The sequence below is a fragment of the Pinus tabuliformis genome, chromosome 3_2 (genome assembly GCF_031772625.1).
Source record: "Pinus tabuliformis cultivar Carrire ecotype Pingquan chromosome 3_2, CPIR1, whole genome shotgun sequence".
NCBI lineage: Eukaryota > Viridiplantae > Streptophyta > Pinopsida > Pinales > Pinaceae > Pinus > Pinus tabuliformis.
The window spans coordinates 658,064,978-658,086,165 of NC_142302.1; the positions used below are offsets into that span (position 1 = coordinate 658,064,978).

The following is a 21,188-nucleotide window of genomic DNA, read 5'->3' on the forward strand; positions in this document are numbered from 1 at the left end:
GCATAAAATAAAACATATTTATATTGTTTCAATTTCTACCAGAAGTAAAATCATTTGACGGTCTTAACTTTACTTCAACATTTATAATTTAGTAATATAATCACATATATTGTTTTGGTATCCATGTACCAGCAGGAATTAAACACATATTATTTTGGTATCCACGTACCAGCAGGAATTTAAACATATATTATTTTGGTATCCATGTACCAGCAGGAATTTAAACATATATTATGCCGCAAAGTTTCATGTTTATCACTAATCATTCAAATGTTTTTGGTTCTCTGACAGAGGTGAAGTAAATATATATACTAAACATAGTGTAAAGCTCTTCAAAATGGACATAAACTAGGGTATCTCTGACATATGTCCTCTGTATTCTCCCAAGTCGCTGATCCAGGACTATACTTGTCCCACTGGACCTTAACTTGGTCCACCAGGCGGTTCCTCAGCTGTCGAACTCTACGTTCCAGTATACGTAATGGTTCGACCGTTATGACTCCCTCGTTCGATACCTGCAATTGTTTCCACTGGATGTTATGAGATAGATCAGCTACATAATGCCTTAATACAGAAACATGAAATACATTATGAATTCTATGCAGGTGAGGTGGCAGGGCAAGACGATAGGCCACAGGTCCAACTCTTTCCACGACTTTAAACGGTCCTATAAATCGGGGTGACAGCTTTGTCCCTTTTCCGAATCGAATAGTACTTTTATTTGGCTTGATGCGGACGAAGACCTGGTCCCTTACTTCATACCTCCTATCAGATCGGTGAGCATCAACATAACTCTTTTGTCTATCCTGTGCTTCCTTTAATCGCTGTCTAATCTGCCTGACCTGCGCTTCCATTCCATGGATTAATTCTGGTCCTATTATCACTCGATCTTCTAACCTGTCCCAACTTAACGGTGTTCTGCACGGTCTGCCATATAAAGCTTCAAACGGAGGCATCCCAATTGAACTGTGGTAACTGTTGTTGTATGCGAATTCAACCAAGGGTAAATACTTTTCCCAGAGTGATTGCTGATCCATTACATACATTCGCAACATGTCTTCAAGTACTTGATTTACTCTTTCAGTTTGCCCATCAGTCTCAGGATGGTAAGCAGTGCTTAAATTCAGCTGAGTACCTAAGGCTGCCTGCATGCACGTCCAGAATCTGGAAGTGAATCGCGAATCTCTATCGGATATAATCTTCTTAGGTACTCCATGAAATCTGATAATTTCGTTTATGAATACTCGAGCCACGTCAGCAACATCATAAGTATCTCTTACCGGAATAAAATGGGCGCTTTTTGTTAATTTATCCACCACTACCAGAATGGCATTGTGTCTTTGAGAAGTAAGAGGTAGTCCAGTGACGAAATCCATAGAGATGGTCTCCCATTTAGACAGAGGTATGTTGTGGGGTTGTAAGAGACCTGCTGGGTGACAATGATCTGCCTTTACTTGCTGACATTCCAAACATTTTGCAACAAATTGAGTGATATCACGCTTCATGCCTGCCCAAAAGAAGAGTTTCTTGGTATCCGCATACATTTTCCCTACTCCAGGATGAGCACAATATACTGCTTTGTGAGCTTCCCTAAGGATGGTATCTCGGAGGTCTTTATCATCAGGGATGTACATTCTTCCATGGAATCGCAGGATCCCATCGTTTTCTAATTCATAACCCGCAAATTTTGAGTCTTTTGCCTTAATTCCTTCAAGACTCGCCTTCACCTTTAAATACCAGCTGTCTTTTATAAGACGATCTAGTACTCGTTGTCTTAAGTCCACTTTAATGGGTATGAGAGAAAATATCCAGGGTCTCCTGCTTAAGGCATCGGCTACCACATTTTCCTTTCCCTTAATATATGATATTCCGAAGTCATATTCACTTAGGAATTCACTCCATCGCCTCTGCCTGGCATTTAAGTCTCTTTGGGTGAACAAATATTGTAGACTTTGATGGTCGCTTTTAAGTGTAAACTTTCGTCCCACCAAATAGTGTCTCCAGATCTTTAAAGCTAGCATTACAACGGCCAATTCTAAATCGTGAGTAGCATAGAGTTCTTCATGAGGTTTTAGCTTTCTGGAAGCATAAGCTATCACTCCCTTATCCTGCATCAATACTGCACCCAGCCCTTGCTTGGATGCATCAGTACATACTGTAAAGTCTTTGCCCATATCAGGGACTCTTAGGATTGGTGCGCTGGTGAGTAGTCTTTTGAGTTCAGAGAATGCATTATTACATTCCTCGGTCCACTCATACTTAACACCTTTACGCTGGAGGGTTGTGATTGGCTTCGCGATTTTGGAGAATCCCTCCACAAACCTCCGGTAATAACCTGCTAAGCCCATAAAGCTTCGTATCTCATGTGCATTTTTCGGTGTTGGCCAGTCCATGATCGCTTTTACCTTCTCCGGATCTACTGAAATCCCTTCACCTGATATGATGTGACCCAAATAATGAATCTTTTCCTGAAAGAAGGAACACTTGGACAGTTTTCCGTATAACTGACGTTCTCTAAGGCAGGCCAATACTAGCCGCAAATGCTCTTTATGCTCTTCTTCATTCTTGGAATAGATGAGAATATCTTTTTTTTTTTTTCTAGGTAAAGTCTAATCTATATTAAAGAAAGAAAATATTTACAGAGGTTACATCATTCGAGGGGAGCATTGCCCTGCCCTCTACCAAAAACAACTGATTCCAGTGATACCCCATTACATGATTTTGTCCATTTGTGTTCCTTGGACAACAGATATACATAGACCAGATTCTTGTATAGCAGACAAACCAAAAACAAACTTTGAAGAACCTGAAGACCCTAACCATTGAAACTATAGTAACAATAGACATACTTCCATGATTCGACAGAGGAGAGAAACTGATATCAACCAAACTATGAACCGATAGAGACATAGAAGACATAAAGCCAAAACCTGGAGAAAACAGTCCAAGACGACTCAGGAAGGGTGACTGGGCGGGCTGGGCGTATCAAGCCTGATCACCATATCTTCGTCCCATTGCATCTGCCCGTCTGAACCTGGCTGAACAGAGACATGGCTTTCCTCTCTGTCCTGAGTGAACTGAACCGGAGGTGGAATTTCCTGCACTGTGGAAGCCATAGTCGAATTCTCCTGAAACTGGGCCGGCGGAGGCTGACCAACCGGTGCTACAGCAGCTAAGGGACGGGGCACGCGGTAGACCCTCCCCTGCATATCCCCCAACAAGATTTCATTGGAATGAAGTCTAGCAGAGGCCTGCGAAGAGGAAGGGTTGTCCGCAGGAGCTGCTTCAGATAGCTAAATCGACAAATTCACAATGACGTCCGAGCATAGAAGCCACCCCGGGATTCTGAGACGAATTGGCTGGAAGGAATTTGGCAGAAGCAGAAATTCCTGCTCCGAGCTGGAAGAAGAATGGGCCGAGTCTTCCATAGGCGCCACAAAATTCACCTCTTCATCATCCATAACCATGCGAGTGCCTAATATCCCACCGCGGCGAGGCACACCTCGTCTGCGCATCCTGAAACCAAATTCAAAGACAATAAGGCCCTGTTTTACCAGCCTGTGTCGTTCTGCAGGCTTGAAATCATACCAAGGGCCACTCTCAAATGTCTTGTTCCAGACCTGGTAAGACGGGCTATGCTGGTTATATAATAAATTCATTGCCTCCATCGCCGGCCGAGGACAGGGGGCCCTCATCCCATCGCACGCATTCACCTGCAAACTCTCACTCGGCTTGAAGGAGTCGTCCTTCCACTGCTGCAATACCATAATAACCAACGCTAAGGGAATTAAATGGTAACTGTTCATCAATGTCTTGGAGTGATAAACCATCCTGTCAACCGCTTGTCATGCGCTGTGACAGATGCTCTCCTTAAATGCTTGTGTTAACACCCGCATCTGGGTGAATAGATGAGAATATCATCTAAAAAGACTTGTACAAATTTATCAAGATACTGACGGAAAAAACTGTTCATAAGATTCATGAATACGGCTGGCGCATTTGTTAACCCAAATGGTACCACAGTAAATTCATAGTGCCCAAAACGTGTCCGGAATGCTGTCTTAGAGATATCATTTTCAGAAATTCTTAGCTGATGATACCCTGATCGAAGATCAATTTTTGAAAAGACCGAAGCTCCTTTCATTTGATCGAAAAGATCATCGATTCGCGGCATAGGGTATTGATTCTTTACTGTAGCTCGATTCAAGTCCCGATAGTCTATGCATAATCTTAAGGATCCATCTTTCTTCTTCACAAAAATTACAGGAGCGCCCCAAGGTGAGGTACTGGGTCGAATAAGCCCTATATCGAGTAGTTCCTTCAACTGGATTTGCAATTCCTGAAGTTCTGGAGCTGTCATTCTATAAGGTGTTTTAGAGATCGGTTGGGTACCTGGCTTTAATTCAATAGTGAGATCCAATTCTCTTACCGGAGGTAATCCAGGTAGTTCTTTTGGAAATACATCCGGGAACTCGGCTAGCACCGGATATTGTTCTAAGGATGGTCCCTTTCCCTGGCTTACTTCGTGAATTGCATAAGCCTGACAACCCTTTCTTAAACAACGCTTCACCTGCAGTGCCGAAATGTAGCGCAAAGAAATTTCTCTCTTAACTCCTTGAATTTGGATTACTTCTCCCTCATCATTTAAGCCCAAAATCCTTTTTCCATAACAATCTACCCACGCCTGGTGAGCTTCCAGCCAATCCATACCTCTGATAAGATCATACGTCCCTAGGGCGGTGACATAGACTTTTAGTTTAGTTGAACAGACCCCTAGGTCAATTTCGCATTGATCCACACTCAAGCCCACGGTTTGGAGTTCTCCTGAGGCCATTTCCACTTGGTGGAAATCATTTTGTCTACGAGCTGCCAGCCCACATTTGTTTAATGCATAAGACGAAATGAAACTATCTGTGGCACCAGTATCAAATAAGATTTTGAGTTTTACACCATTGATAATACCTGAAGATTCCACTACAGTGGATTGATGGGCTGCTTGGTCGTGGTTGACTACTGCATGAATTCTATGATTACTTCGCTTGGCTGATATCGGCTCCCTCCCAGTGCTTTGCAATATGTCCGATGACGCTTCTGGGCAGTTACGCTGGAAATGCGGCCCCCCACATCCCCAACAATTGAGCTGCGCTGATCCTCTTGAATTAAGGTGTGAGTTTCTAGAGAACGAGCCGCGTCCTCCCATGTTGGTTCCTCTCGCACCCCTTCCTCTACCGGTAGTCCCTCGCGATGCCCAAGGTCTGGTGCTGGACGATTCCGCAGCTATAGTGTTTACAGCCATGGGAACTCTTGTCCCCATACTTGGGGTAAACCTGTTACCGTAAGGTGGCCTCGAGCTACCTCCTCTGAAAACGTTCCGGGGAGCCTTCCCTGGAAACCCTGATTGAAAAGGCCCTGCTGGCCCCATATCCTTTTTGATTCCAAGGTGCTCTTCTGCATAACGGCTACATTCGACTGCCTCGGCTACAGATGATGGTTTCCACATACTTACCAAGGCTCTGATGCGAGGGTTTAACCCAAATATGAAGCGTTCAGCTTGACGTTCATCAGAGTCTAAGTAGGGAATGTATTTTACCAGCTCCATAAACCTTATTTCGTACTCTTCCACCGTTTTACTTCCCTGGATTAGTGTATGAAAGGCTCTGGCTTGCTGTTGTTGAAAGTATGGAGGTAAATACTTTGCGCGGAACCTTTCCTCAAACAGATCCCAAGGAACGTTATCTGATGTAAGGTGTAGTTGCTTTTCCAGGTTTCCCCACCAAATCAAGGCACTTTCCTTTAGTTGAAACACGGCAATTTTTGTTTTTGCTGAAGGTGAATATTCTCTTAACCTAAAGCACCGGTTCATCCCCTCCAACCATGCCTCAGCGCGTTCACCAGCTCGACCTCCCGAAAATTCTGGGAGTCTAATTTTCTGAAGCTCTCTAGAGATGTCTTCTCTCGATCCTCTGGGCTCCAAATTATGTGGTTCCGCTGAGCTGGTGGCTACATGCTGAAATTCCTCTTTGTTTTTAGCCTTAGTTGATTCCTTTAATGTCTCCAACAAGGCCTCCAAAGAGTTCATTATCACAGTCAACTCTGGCGTTGGAGCGTTTGATGTTGACGGTTGCCTTGGTGGTGACGAGGGTGAGGGGGATGGTGATGGCGACGGTGGCGGCATTAATGGTGATGATGCTGCCTGGTCACGTCGTCGTCGCTCATACGTCTTTACCATAGTAATGGTCCCTGAACACAAAATAAAATTTATATATAAAAAAATTTGAGGCGAATAACCGAATTTTAACACACCAATTTCTTTGCAACATCACATTTAAAAACGGGTATAGTTTTGCTATTTTTACCCGCTAGGCGGATCTTACTGGTACCGAGGTCAAGGAGGGTGGCCACGCGACCTCCTTGTCCTAATGCAGGGTTTTCTAAAAATGAATAACGCAGAAGTGTATGGTTATTAGCCCCTAAGGTAAGACATCCAAAGTTTATTTACCTAATGACATCCCCAAAACGAAAATGTTAGCTTTTCGTTTACAATGTACATCGGTAACATAACTGTCATACCTCAACCTGACTATAACATTTAAGGGGGTCATCTGTATCCATACCCCGAATAAATTACAAGGGTATGGATTAAATCTTTAGCTTGTATGATTACCAGCATTGACAACTTGGCAATAAATTGCAAGCAGTTTGCTATTGGTTCTAACATGCTGGTGCCTCCACTGATTGGCGCATGAATTAGCTAATTGAATTTCCAAAAGTCAGAAGTAATCAACTCAGAAGTAGTTCTTCCTTCGGGTGATGGAAGTGCGCTAATTTATGGTTTCCTGCCATGACAAAAACCTGAGGGCAGAATGTCACACCCTTATACAGGTGAGCACTGATTTTAATGCCTGCACAGACCAACACTACAGTTGCTCTGGGCAGAGGAATTTGAGGCACTTTTATAGCACATTTACAATATATATTATTTCCCAACAGTTTGATATTTTAATATTAAACGCCTACTGAGTGATATGAGCTGGCTATGGATTAAAACATGGACCACTATTATAACATGTAATTTTTAATGGCTACCATTATGCATACTCAACTTAATTGTTAAACTTAATTTATTTAAGTATATGGCACTCTTAGCATTCCACAGTCACAATCTCGGCATGATTGTGACCTCACAGCTATACATTTTGGCATTCTAGACACAGTCAAGATCTTGGTGAAAATAGCAGTCATGATCTTGTTCTTTTATGAAGACAAGGTCCTGATCCCTATCTCGGTGTAGCTATCATAAAGACCACATTGTTATGATCTCAATAAAGGTACAGCAATGGTGACCTCAATGAAGGTACAACAGGGATGACTTCAGTGAAGGTGCAGCAAGGGTGTAACTGTGATGTGCTTCCTGGATTACTGCTATGTGCTTCCTTATAGGATAAGGAGATATGGTGCGTAGACAGTAAGGTGTTCTGTGATGGAAACTGACTTGTAAGAGGAGTTTTAGATTTATTTAAAAGTTTAACTGTCTTTCATAAAAAGAACGAATAATCTAGGGCATGCAGTTAAGGAGTTAACAACATTTCTCTTTGATGGAGAGCATAGGCAGTGAACCTTTAAACAGAGAACAGCTGCTTGCTGGCGAGCATTGTTTCTTTCTTTGAGCAAAGGATATGATTTGTGGATAGTTTATTTCTCTTGGTTAGAGTTTTGCAGCCATGGACTATGATTTTCCAATAATGAACAGAGTTTTGCACTTCTAACTCCTAACTTAGTAACTAAAATAATATTGCCTACTGAAATATTTTTATCATGACTGGGCATGTCTATATCACATGATCCATACATTGTACCTTATATATGGCAGTGCTACATGACTGCACATCATCACTGCACCTATACACTCTATCTATTTTCATAGTGCGTACAGACACTTCTGTAACACTGAATTAACTTCAACCTCTACATTTGTATATGTGTGCACAGAATAAACACGCATGTACACACACGTGTTATGAACTTATGTGTATGCCTATGTCTGACTGAAAACAGTGCAGGGCTAGCCATCCATCCCTGTAGGTTAAAATTGATGTATTAACTTTACGTAAGTAATATAAACATAGTCATATTTTTATACAATAGATATATACGAACAATATGTATGGATATACAGAGATGTCTATATCTATGTTTTTATCGAAGTCTATGCATGTTTGTGTTGGTGTTCATACATAAGTACATATATGATATGTATTTGCAATTTCGCATGCAAACAAGTTTGAATCTACATATATACCTGTACCTATTTATATTTTCATTTTCATAAATAATATTACAAAATAATAAAAAAAAATCTTATTTTGTTATAAAATTTATGTTTACAGAATCAGGTTATCTGTTAAATTGTTGTTTTTGTTTTGTCAGGCTATAATAACAGTAATTCGCTTATTTATCCTTAAGATGTACAGGCATTGCATGAAAGTTGACATGTATCTATGATTGTCATCTTGTATTTATTTGTCAAAAAAATAGTTAGTTTTATAAAAAGGTAGTAATTTCTGGTAAGTATTGCTTGAGAGTTAAATAGCTAAAAGTCAAAATCGAATTGGTGATTTGCAGCAAAATAAAAGAACTGAATTTGTAACCGTCAAATACGTTCACCAACCAACTGCGTATTATAACCTAGCATGCAAAATAAATCGGAAGACAGTCATCTCTGATTTGGAAATGCGCGTGTTATTTGGAAATGGTTGCTTGGCTGTGACAATTTCCCCAGTTGTGAATCATGGGCTCACGACCATATTGGAATGCGACGTAGGTGCTCAGAATTCTTGGGATTCCGTCCTTTTGCAACCATATTTCCGATACCCAGCCGAAAGCCAATTAAAACGGCTAAAATCGAAACCCGCAACTGAACAGATCATTGCGATTTATAAATTTGACAATCCAATTAAAAATAAAATACGCCTACGTCTAGATATTCACAGGCGTGAAGCCACATCGATATTTCATGCATAGGTTTGAGCGAGGAGGGATGTGTTGAACCGCATAAAATCATATGGCTATTTGTTGCCACCTCCCCACTATTATAATGCCACGAACCTAAACGTCAGGTGGTTTGTCGTAACCACAGGAGGGCAGGTCACCGTAAATCGAGACCGCCGAAGATTATATTGGTATAAACCGCGGAATATATATGGTTGTTTGGCTGATGGCGTAAAGCCCCACTTGGCACACAAGACCCGCGTTCGATCCCCAACGTCGACTTAAATTCCTTCTGGCGTGTATTGCGGTATAAACCAAAGTTTATATATCACCATTCTGGTATTATTTCGACACAGTGAGGGAGGGTTTTGAGATCGCAAGCTTTGCGACGATATCCCTGCGACTCCAGTCAATCAGTGAACTAGAGGTGGTTTCCGTTATTTGTTTTGCTGCCCTATCTTTAAATGCATCAATTTTTTTATTTATTTGGGCGAACGACGGTCACGAATTCGTTGTCGAATCCCCGGAGGGGTTTTGTGCTTTCGTTGTTTGAAAGAAAGCGCTGTTCCGGTTTGGCGGTTCGAACCCGGTTGGGCCCTTTTCCCACCATCGTTCTTCAGAGCAACAGACGATGAGGGCAGAGGTTGGGCTTTTAAAAAGCGTTCTCACAGATGACAATAGGCAGCATCGTTGTTCAGAGGTCACCTGTTCGAACCTGCTTCTAAAAGGACAGAGATTGGATTATTGTGATTGTTATTATTATCTGAGCGCCTGCCCTTATAAGGGCTGCGATTGTTTATTTAGTAACAGATGCTGTAAGCGGACAGAAGGATGCTGTATGGACAGATCTTTGAGATTGCTATTGCAAAATCACTAGAATTCGCTTACTATTTTGTCCAGCCAAAGCTCACTGTTAAAGAAAACTTAAGAGAATTTACGGCTACAGAGTATTAGTTACTTCTAGGGCCTGTAAGATCCCAGGGTTTGAAAATAGCTCTGATACCATGTGTAGCGCCCTTATTTCGAATTACAGCAACCATAAAAATACTCATAAAATTTGAAAACAGTAATGCATAAAACTGTAATCTGCACCTACCTGAACTGATGGCGGGCTCCCGGTTCTGCTACTGGACTGGCGATCCTGAACTGCTGACTGATTTGATCCAATTTCGAGATGGCCAATACCACCCGACCAGACAGAGCAACCTGGTTGCTCAATCCAGAGAAGCTCTCCACAGAGGCTCTCTGTCCCTCCGTGCCCAAAACTCAGATCACTCAAAGCTCTTCCACTGAAAAATCTCTTCTTCCGGGTTTCCTCCTCATGAGTCTATACTTCTCTGGTTTTTATTTCCCCCCCTTTCTCCCGGTTCAGGCCTCTGCTATTTATCCCCTGCCCTGGCGGTGGCCGCCCTCCCACTTGCAGCCACCGCCTCTTACGCATTGATGGCTCTCTCCGATATTTCTTCTGTCCTTGGCGCTCAGTAATGAATTTTTAGCTGGTTCCACCCACCTTATTAATGGGCTGGTTATACGTATATGGATTCCTTTTTAGGTTCGTTGATATTTACGATCAAACATTCCTTGTGTATCTTATAACATTTTATAACTGCTACTTTTATAGCGTTTTCACGATAATGCTTTAAGGTGTTATGTGGTACACTTTATAACCTTTAATATATGGTGTAAAGTTTAAGTAATATAATTCATAACATTTTAAACTATATGATGTAAAGTATATTTCATAATGTTTAAACTATATATGATATAAGTATATTTTATAATATTTAAATTATGTATGATATAAAATTAATTAATATAATTTATAAATTCATATTATAAGGTTTAACCACATACTTTATAAATTTTAATACATAGATATATATTTATAAAATTTAAGGTCTAAAATTTTATTAATGGGTTGTTACAGAAAGGGCTTACAAATGCCTTACCTTGAAGTGGGCTTCCAGCAAGTGTTTGGCCTCTGTGCCCAGCTATGAAATCAACCCATGCACACTGTGGGGCAATCGTGCATGAGAAAAATAACATTCGATTATATATATTACTGCTGGAAAACTATTATAATGCCAACAACAGAGATTTGCTGCTCCAAGTGTCCTCTCTCCATTTTCGCAGATGCGAATGACTCTTCTTATACATGAAATGCTTGAAACAACAATGACAAAAATTAAATAAGGAGTTACCTCAACTGTATTGGAGCCCAAGCTTTTAAAACAAATTTCTGAAATGAATAACGAAGGTGGGTGTATCTGTTCTAAGCATTCCTTCTTTTAAAAAAAGTTGTTGTAATTCTTATCTAGCTATAGCAATCTATTTGTTGACCAATAATTGCTCAAACGAATTTGGAAAAAAAATGGATTTGTCCATATGGTCTGTAGAAATCCGTCCTTTATCAACTAAAATCACGAATTCATTATTTCCCATCTTTCCCAAGTGGCTTTATTCGTGGCATCTCTTGTAACATATTTCCAAGTGGAATATCTCCCACAAACCCTTCCAATCGATTGTTACATTCTCATAATTAGTTGAAGCAAATATTCTTGTGTGCTTTGGTCGGGTAGTTCCAGTTCCACAACAGTCCATTCGATCCCCCTTTGCAATGATAAGTTGAGGTTCCATAATTCTCTCCTATAGCTTTGGATGCATTGTAAATTTAATTCATGATTTTGCATAAACAATTGTATTTCTAGGATCCATGGAAATAAGATAATGAACCATTGTCCCATATCTATGTGCTAGCTTTGCCAAATCTCCATAAAATACACACACTAGAGGCTCAAATTTAGAAGCCGAGCAATTTGTCTCCTTAGCAGAATTTGAAAGGGGACCTCAAGTATATAGGCTAGAAAACAAGCAATGTTAGCTTGTAAACCTACAACTTGTCTATGTGTTAGCTATTAGTTCAAAAGTAAATAAAAAATATGCTAATTCTTCCCAATGTTAGTCATATTTCAACGAAATACTAAGAAGTGTAATGGAAAACTGTTTGAGCCTAGATCTCGCACATGAGCAACTGAATCTCTCCATGTAGGGCATTCTCCAAGCAAGTGAATCTCTCCATGTGGCCATCACGAAGGATGTCCACCAAGCTGTCAAGAGAAAAATAGCAAGCCAACACCCAGTTGAGGTCAAGCAATCTCTAAGCAAGCTGTCTCCACTGTGCAAATCCGTCATGAGCCATTTCCCATGTGCCAATCCATCTTGGACCATCTGGGAGCTGAACATACACCATGGACCCCAATTCTCTTGAAGGAACCCAAACATGGTGAAAACACGTTTGGGGTAAACCCAAAATCTGACATTTATTCTTTAAAGTCAAAGTTTTAAGCATCATTGCACTTGTACAACAACTTCCAATTTTCTTCTTGTATTTTATTCTTACCTTATAGTTTATAAACTAGGAGATCAATTATAAGTCCTATATAATTCTAATGCATGAAACTATGTAACATGCACTGCACATTTATAATAAGAAAATTTATAGGCTTCCCCTCCATTTTATTTGTTCCTTCATCCAAAGATGAAATGTCTAAATATTTATTTTGGTATACTTAATTGCAGATTCTTGTGGAGACAGGTCTCATTGGTAGACAAGCTAGCGGGTCTGTTACAGTCACAGATGGGGAGACTGTAAGTCTTGAAATGTCTTTTTGGGAGCTGATATTAATTAGAAATGTCTTTTGCCAAAGCTGATGTAAATATACCAATGATGTTAAGTACTTGTTATCAATAAATTTCAAAGATGAAAAATGAAATAGTTACTCACACATCGAGTGTTTCAATCAACCATAGTGGGTAGGTTATTGTATTTGAATCCAATTTGTAGTCAACAAAAATTTATATAAGAATGCATTGGAGCTCTATACGGGAATGAACTTCTTAGAACAATTCTGTAGATATATGTGTATGTCATTGCTTACAATTATTAGATGAACTATGTGAAATAAGGAGACTATATAGTTGCAAAAATTGTATATGTTTTTTTCAGAAAACAAAATATTTTTTGGGTTCTTCAATTACATAAAGATGTTCTAATGTAGTCTGTTGGCTGCTGCATTAAAATCGATCTAGATGGATTTGTACATTCAAAATAAATAGCACTGACATGAACTAATCATGAGAATAGTTTGTGAAGTCTCTGTTAGATTGGACATGCTATCACAAAAGCTAACACCTTGGTGCAAAGCCTTTCACAAGGTGCTAAGATTAGTGGAACATGGAAGTGTTACGATTGTCACCTAGACAACAACTTCCATCTTTTTAGAGAAGGATGAATCTTACACAAGGGAGGTTTCCCTAGTAACTTCTAGGGTTCCCAAGGCAAGAGGAGATCAAGTATAAGGACACTTCTTTAACTACTTAAAATACCACCAATAGGATATAATATTTAAGGTAAGAATAAGGTGGTTAATCAAACAATTTCCATATGAGTGAATGAAAAAGTCTAGCTCAATTTAGATGGTTTAGCAAGTCAATATTTACCAAAATAGGATCTCCAAACACTACAAAATAAGAAAAAGCTATTGGCTGTTGTCAAACTTGCAAGAAAGATATTTACAGCAATAGGTCCAGTTATAAGAGTAGCAACAAAATCAGCTATTGTGTTGAATTTTGTAGCTATTGTCGGTCTTCATAATTAATATTTTAGCACTTGAATTATGTAAGACATGTTCTTCATGTCTAGATGAAGTCATCCCACAACAGACTCCAATCAAGAAATTGCTGCCTAGCGAGGATTCCATCCACAAAGGTGGTCTAGTGCTTAACCTCTTCAGAGAAACTTTCACCAAATCCAAATCTTTCATAGCTTCCCCAATACCTACAAGTTCATCACAAACTCGCTAGATCCTCGTGAGGTATGATGTCATGGTCTCAGATCTGCTCATTTTGATGCTGTTTAATTTCTCCCACAACAACATTTTTATTTCTTCATTTGAACTTGATAAAGACCGGTCAGAGCTACCCACATTTGTCGTCCAGTTTCCTTTCTAGATATGCGAGGAATTATGTGATCCCTCACACCATCCAAAATTATGCAGCTTGCTTTCATATCTTTGAGCTTATGCTTCACTGCAAGGTTTGGATATGAAGGAACCTGAATTTCTCGGCTCACAGTATCCCACAGACCATTCATCTTCAGACCATTCGTCTTCATAATCATGGTAGCTTGCTCCTTCTAGGGACAAAAATCTGCTGCCTGTTAATTTTAGATAACAATGGTATGTTCTATGCTTTAGCACAATTTACTTCAATGTTTCTTATCAGCCCAATGACAATTTCCAATTATCTTCAGTAGCTATCACATTAACTTATGCACATTGACAATAAATACAGATAGAACATAAAAACATATGCAGAAGACAAGCCAAGACAAGAGGACACAAGATGTGGCAGACGCCAGGGACAAACCCCAATGTGGGGAAACCCTTTGATCAAATCTTCTTATTATTCTTCAATAGTTCAGCAGAGAGAGAGAACAAATATCAGAAAAATATGCCCAAAACAGTTCTGCCAAATCAACAGTCAATGCAGCCCTAACCAGAAAGTCAACATCCTCCAATCAGCTTGGTCAACAACAGAAGAATGCGGCCTACCAAGGGAGTCAAAATCAACCCAAAACCTGCTCAGTCAACTCAATCAAAGTCTGCTGTAATTTTGCGTCCAAACCAAAAAGTCAACGCAACAGTCAACTCGGTCAAACAATCCCCAATCACCTCGAAATCCGTGCCAAAGAATGCGGCCTGCAGAAATCAAAATTCTTTCCACAAAACAGAAATCAACACTGGTCAAATACTCCAAGTCAACGTTGGTCAACTCATGCATAATCCCTGAAATTTTTGGCCTCCAAAATCAGTCCAAAAATCTGCCTTCCTTCTACACGTGCGAAGAAGAGAGCCTCCAAGTTGTACCAACCAATCAAGAGAGGAGAGAGAAGATGATGTGATGAGATGAGTGATGTCCAAATGAGAGAAGGGTCACTTCTATTTATACACTTCGTTGAGGGTGAGGAGACACATCCATTGGGCTTCTTGAGCCTACATTTGACTGAGGCCGACCTTGACAATTTGTCCATGAGAATGAATAAATTCAAAATCCCATTTCTGCTTGTCAGAATGAGATGATCTTTATATCAAAATTGTACCTCTCGAAAAGAGGAAACCAATGCAATAATCATCTCCATCATATGAGCTGTCCTAACATGAAGTTGGCCCTAGTTGCCAATTTTAACACTCCCTCTCAACTAGGGAGAATTCCACCTGCCAATCCATCATCATGCCAACTTGTCATCCTGTACCATCCCTGCCATCACTGCCCTGCTCTGCTAAAACATGAAGAAATAATGAAGAAGAAGTGATCGAGAGTGAGTCATAAGATCATACCACTCTCCACTGACAAAAGTCAATCCTTGATTCCAGATCAAGTTGTTGAACACCATGCATCCTAGTCATAGGGAGTATGGCAGTACATGATGCGTCCATCGGTAGTGCTATGGTACCTAACCATCTTTTCCCAACTCATTGGCCAGATGAGAGGTACTTCCCATGAGTCCCGGACTCTACGAGTAGGATGTGTGTTGGGGCATCAGCGAGAGAAGGTGAACCACTCATCCTGCTCATATGCTATAGGAGAAGGTGAACCACTCATCCTATGCATATGTCAATCGTAGGGGAAGTTGAACCACTCACCCTACATGCATGTGTCTGGGTAGGGGAAGGTGAACCACTCACCCTACACACATGTTAACCATAATGGGGTAACATAGGGGAAGGTTAACCACTCACCTTGTATCCAACACACCACTAGGGGAAGGTGAACCACTCACCCTATAGTCGCTCATAGCTAGCTCCAAGAAGTACTCTACGCCCCCTGGAGCTCCCAGAGCTTTGTGTCCAACTCATACGGGACCCTCATAGGAGGGTCGTTCAACGACTCCAAGTCTCTTTCAGAAGGTTAAGAATTTGACCTTCCCCAAAGGCTTTGTGAGAATGTCAACAACCTGCTCATCTGTTCTAATATGTTGGAGCCTAACTGTTCTCTGTTGTACCATATCTCGGATAAATGTGAAAATTTCTGAATCTACACATCGAAAATCCTATTACAATCACTGGTTTATCATCTCCTACTTGTTATTACATTCAACAAGTTATTTAATTTATAAATAGTGATGAAAAACACTACTGTAGACTACATTGACATACAAATCATAAATTGAAACAAATATGAGACAAACACACAAGGGACACCATTATTTTTGGACAACACGTCCCCGGAAAAACCCAATGCGGGAAAACCGGTGCAACAGATAGAGGATTTGTATTATTAAGCAAGCAAAATTTGAGTACAACAGGTTGCCTCTCACGCCGGCTAACCTTTCAGAGAAATCTCCACAACAAGAAATACATACAAGGGTTTGCCTCGTTCTCCAAGTCACAACTGATCCACTGAGTGGCTTGACTCCGGCAAGCACTGCAAAAATCCCAGCGCAATCCCTGCTTGGGCTAGCGTCTTGGCTCTAGGAGACTGTGTCACCCCTTCTGCTGGATCGATTTGCTGGAGGAAGACTTTTGTTCAGCCCTCCCGGCTAAGAACCTAGCTTCTCCGCCAAAATCTCGAACTTCCGACGAACTGCACTGCCATTGCAAGAGACCCTTTTGGCCTGCGTCAGCTCTGCATGTGCCCCTCCCTGGGCTACGTAGGTCTTTGCGCTGCCTCTCTGATGCTACTGCTGCCTCTCTGCCTAGTACTCTTTTGCTCGGAACTCCTTTCCGATCCAAATCTCTGCCTTTGCCCCTCTCACTACAACTTAGATCACTAGTTCAATTTTCTCAACAAACCATGCCCTAGAAAGATCGAACTGATTTGATCACTCAATGTATCTCCAACTGACCCTCAAGCCTCCTCTTATACTTTTCCTGTTGATGAATCAACGGTCGAGATTAAGTCCCTAATCAATAGCTAAGATTAAAACAGACTTGATCTTCGCCTTTTAGAAGCTTCTCACCCATATTTTTATTAATACCCATTAATATTTTTATTTTCCTAAGTTTCAACTTAGGAACCCATTAAAAATCTTAACTATTTTAATAACTCACAATCCAGGTGGAATTTCTCCAAACGATTTCTGTGCCTTGGAGATCTTATGTATTCTAGCCCCTCCACAAAATTTCGGAGCTATAACACATCCGATGCTACCCTAAAATCAACACTCTCTCTTAGCGAGGAATGTGCTCTAGCAATACTTCCAATAGAAGCATCACACTGATCCATGACATCAATCCTCTGTGCTGTTGATGCTTGGTCCGCTGCCCTTCATCCAATGCACTGCTGCACCCTGTACTGCTGCCCATGACACTGCCACTGCCACTGCTGCATCTGTACTACAACTCCCTCTCAAAATGCTGCATCATGCTGCCCATAGCACTGCTATTGCTAATTGCTGCACTGCAACTTAGTTGTTGAGAAGCAAGCAACTGGAAAAGTCACCCAAAAACTGACATGCTAGTCAGTCAAGATGTCCCTAGATGCTGAAGCTACCTTTGCTGCTAATCTGTGTTGACCCTCTGATGCCACTGCGCTGTTGTTGTATCTGCTCTGTGCCTCCCGCACTACTCAACACTCTACTGCGCTGCTTCAGACTTTGGCACTCTAGCTCTGCCAATGTCGCGTCATCATCCCTCGCACCAACTGATTCCCGTCATTCTGCTACTGTCATTAAGGGCTCCCGTAGCCGTATGTGATCCAAGAGTTTGGGCACCTCAAGGATCCTGCCCCTAGGTAGTCCTCTTGACTACAACTCGATGTCGCCCCACCTCTTCTCCAGAGGTGCATGAGCACTCATGGCGCAATCTTCGTCATCATCCTCCTTGTCAACTTTCGCTGGAGCATCCTTCGAGTCAGACTTTTCTTCCTTGCCCTTCTTCCAAGGGCACTAAGTGGCGAAATGTCCCAGTTCCCCACACTTGAAGTGCCTGACTTTGGTTATATCCTTTTTCTTCCTCTTTTGCTGCCCTTTCTGTCCCGATGATGCGAGAGCTGCATCCTCTTCCTCCTCCTTCTTGACCTGGGCTCCTCTGCCGCTATTTCCTGCCTTGGTCAGCCTCCTGATCTCTTTCTATTGAAGAGTTGTCCACATCTCCTCCCAACTGGGGAGAGAAGCTTTGCCCAAGATACTCTGGACAAATGTCTCCTAGTCTTCGGTGACTGCATTCAGGGCAGTCCTGACCATGAACTCAGGATCTGGTGTAGACCCCACGGAAGTCAGCTGGTCTCGAATCCCTTGCAACCTGAGGAGGAAGGGATCGATCTCTTCTCCCTTCTACATCTGGTACTGTCTCAGCTGATTCTCCAATAACATCTTCTGTTGAACGGAAGTCCCCTGGTACAAGGTGGTCAGCGTCTCCCACATCTCCCTTGTTGTTTCCTTCTTAGCAATGTTTGGGACCACATGATCTTTGATCCAGTCTAGAATCATGCATTTAGCCTTCGCTTGGGTGTCCTCGTACTTTTTCAGCGGTCAACGTTGACTGGAACAACAACTACCTTCAAGGCATAGTCCTTGATGTGATTCTTGTCTAGGACTGCCAGGATCCTGGCCTTCCAGATGACAAAATTGGATGCTCCATCCAATCTATCCTGATCCCTCAGTCCATTGACTGCCATCTTTGCTCAACCAAATGTAGGACTGGTTCTCTTCTCCCTCTCCTGCTGCTACTCCAACAAGACTCGGATTTGTATTTCTTCGGCACTCGAAATCCTATAAGGAAAAATCTCCTCCAGACTCCCTCTGAGTCCTGATTTCCTTCACGGAAATCCTCTCGCCAAATGTTGAATCACTCCTCTCCAATCCTCCTTTGCTATTACTCAACAACCCGGATCTAGATTTCTTTGGCAAGAAATCTGCTAAGGCAGTGACTCCCTCTACCTCGGCTTTGTCTCCTTTGACACTGTTTTGTACCAACAGCAACAGTGTCCCACCAACACCACAGATTGAAACTGCACTGCTTCTCCTGCCCCGGCCACTGACTGACCTAAGCCTCTCAGGCTCTGTGCTGGCCTAGAGAGTTGATGCAGTCACTGCGTGAGCTCCCCTCGGGTGTTGCGTCACCCTCTATAGGCTCGAAATGCTAATGCAGGCATTGCGTGAGCCTCTGTGTCACTCCTCCAGTTGCGCCTCTGGATCTGAAACAATGCTATCACTCGGGACAACTGCTTCTCCGCTATAGTTTCGCTGGATATCCCGGCTGATAGCTTCAGTGTCCTATTATTTGCAATGCTCTGATACCATGTGATAATTTCTGAATCTACACATCAGAAATCCTACTGCAATCACTGGTTTATCATCTCCTACTTGTTATTACATTCAACAAGTTATTCAATTTATAAAAAGTGATGAAAAACACTACTGTAGACTACACTGACATACAGATTATAAATTGAAACAAATATGAGACAAACACACAAGGGACACCGTTATTTTTGGACAACTCGTCCTCAGAAAAACCCAATGCGGGAAAACCGGTGTAGCAGATAGAGGGTTTGTATTATTAAGCAAGCAGAATTTAAGTACAACAGGTTGCCTCTCACACCGGCTAACCTTTCAGAGAAATCTCGACAACAAGAAATAGTAAAATACATATGAGGGTTTACCTCATTCTGGAAGTCACAACTGATCCACTGAGTGGCCTGACTCCAGCAAGCACTACGAAAATCCTAGTGCAATCCCTGCTCGGTCCAACGTCTTGCCTCTAGGAGACCGCGTCACCCCTTTTGCTGGATCGATTTGTTGGAGGAAGATTTCTGTTCAGCCCTCTCGGCTCAGAACCTAGCTTCTCCGGCAAAATCTCGAACTTTCGACAAATATCCTGCACTGCCACTACAAGAGACCCTCTTGGCTTGCATTAGCTCTGCGTGAGCCCCTTCCTGGGCTGCGTAGGCCTCTGAGCTGCCTCTCTGCCTGGTACTCTTTGGCTCGAAACTCCTTTCCGATCCAAATCTCTGCTTTTGCCCCTCTCACTGCAACTCAGATCACTAGTTCGATTTTCTCAGCAAACCACACCCCAGAAAAATCGAACTGATTTGATCACTTGGTGTATCTCCAACTGACCCTCAAGCCTCCTCTTATACTTTTCCTGTTGATGAATCAACGGCTGAGATTAAGTCCCTAATCAACAACTAAGATTAAAATAGACTTGATCCTCGCCTCTTAGAAGCTTCTCACCCATATTTTTATTAATACCCATTAATATTTTAATTTTCTTAAGTTTAGACTTAGGAACCCATTAAAAATCTTAATTATTCAAATAACTCACAATCCGGGTGGAATTTCTCCAAACGATTTTTGGGTCTTGGAGATCTCATGTATTCTAGCCCCTCCACAAAATTTTGGAGCTAGAGCACATCCAATGCTACCCAAAATGAACAATAAAGTGGTACCTGATATCAATGTGCTTGGAGTGGTCGTGGAACACAAGATTCTCTAATGGGAGAATCCCACTCTGGTTGTTGCAAAAAATCACAGTGGTATCTAGCACGTGCTCAAATAGCTCACTGAAGAGCTTCCTCAACCAAACTGCTTCACAACAGGCCATACTCGCAGTAATGTATTCGACCGCAACCGATTTCTACTTCCTGCTCATCCAAGATATAAAAGTAGACCCCAAAGAGAAGCAACACCCATATGTGCTCTTACAATCCACAACACTGCCAACCTAGTCAACATCTGTATATCCATGTAGCCTCAAATTCCCGGCAGTGTATCTCAATCCATAGTGGATTGTGCTATGGAGATATCTTTAGAGATTCTTGGCAGCAATCCAATGAATGTGATGAGGCTCGACCATATATTGACTCAACGTGTTCACATTGACTCATATGTCAGGACGAGAGTTGACCAAAAACATCAGGGCCCCCACAAGTTGACGATACTCGGCAGAGCCAATAGTTCATCAAATCTCAGAATACTGTCATTGTTGAGGATGGTAGTGTTAAACACATCCCAATCTCTTGTAAGGCCTCCAAGTGCAATAAGAGAGAGCTCCTTGTCACCAGTGACTTCACCAATAGATAGGAGATCATTCTTGATCTCGGTAATCCTCATGAAGTAGAATTGGATGGATTCTCCTCTATCCATCTTGATGTCTTTCAACTTTTCTTGAGAAAGGGAATTTGATTTGCATTATTTA

General features: G+C 41.6%; 1 protein-coding gene across 2 annotated transcripts in view; it reads left to right on the forward strand.

The window, feature by feature from the left end:
* LOC149182384 (putative polyribonucleotide nucleotidyltransferase 1, chloroplastic) overlaps window positions 1-21,188 on the forward strand; it is a 411,698-nt gene that overhangs the window by 28,097 nt on the left and 362,413 nt on the right. For both annotated transcript variants that reach the window (XM_089416829.1, XM_089416828.1), the window contains exon 2: window positions 12,568-12,636. In XM_089416829.1, the coding sequence (XP_089272955.1) occupies window positions 12,568-12,636 (69 nt within the window). The remainder of the gene's footprint in view (window positions 1-12,567; window positions 12,637-21,188) is intronic.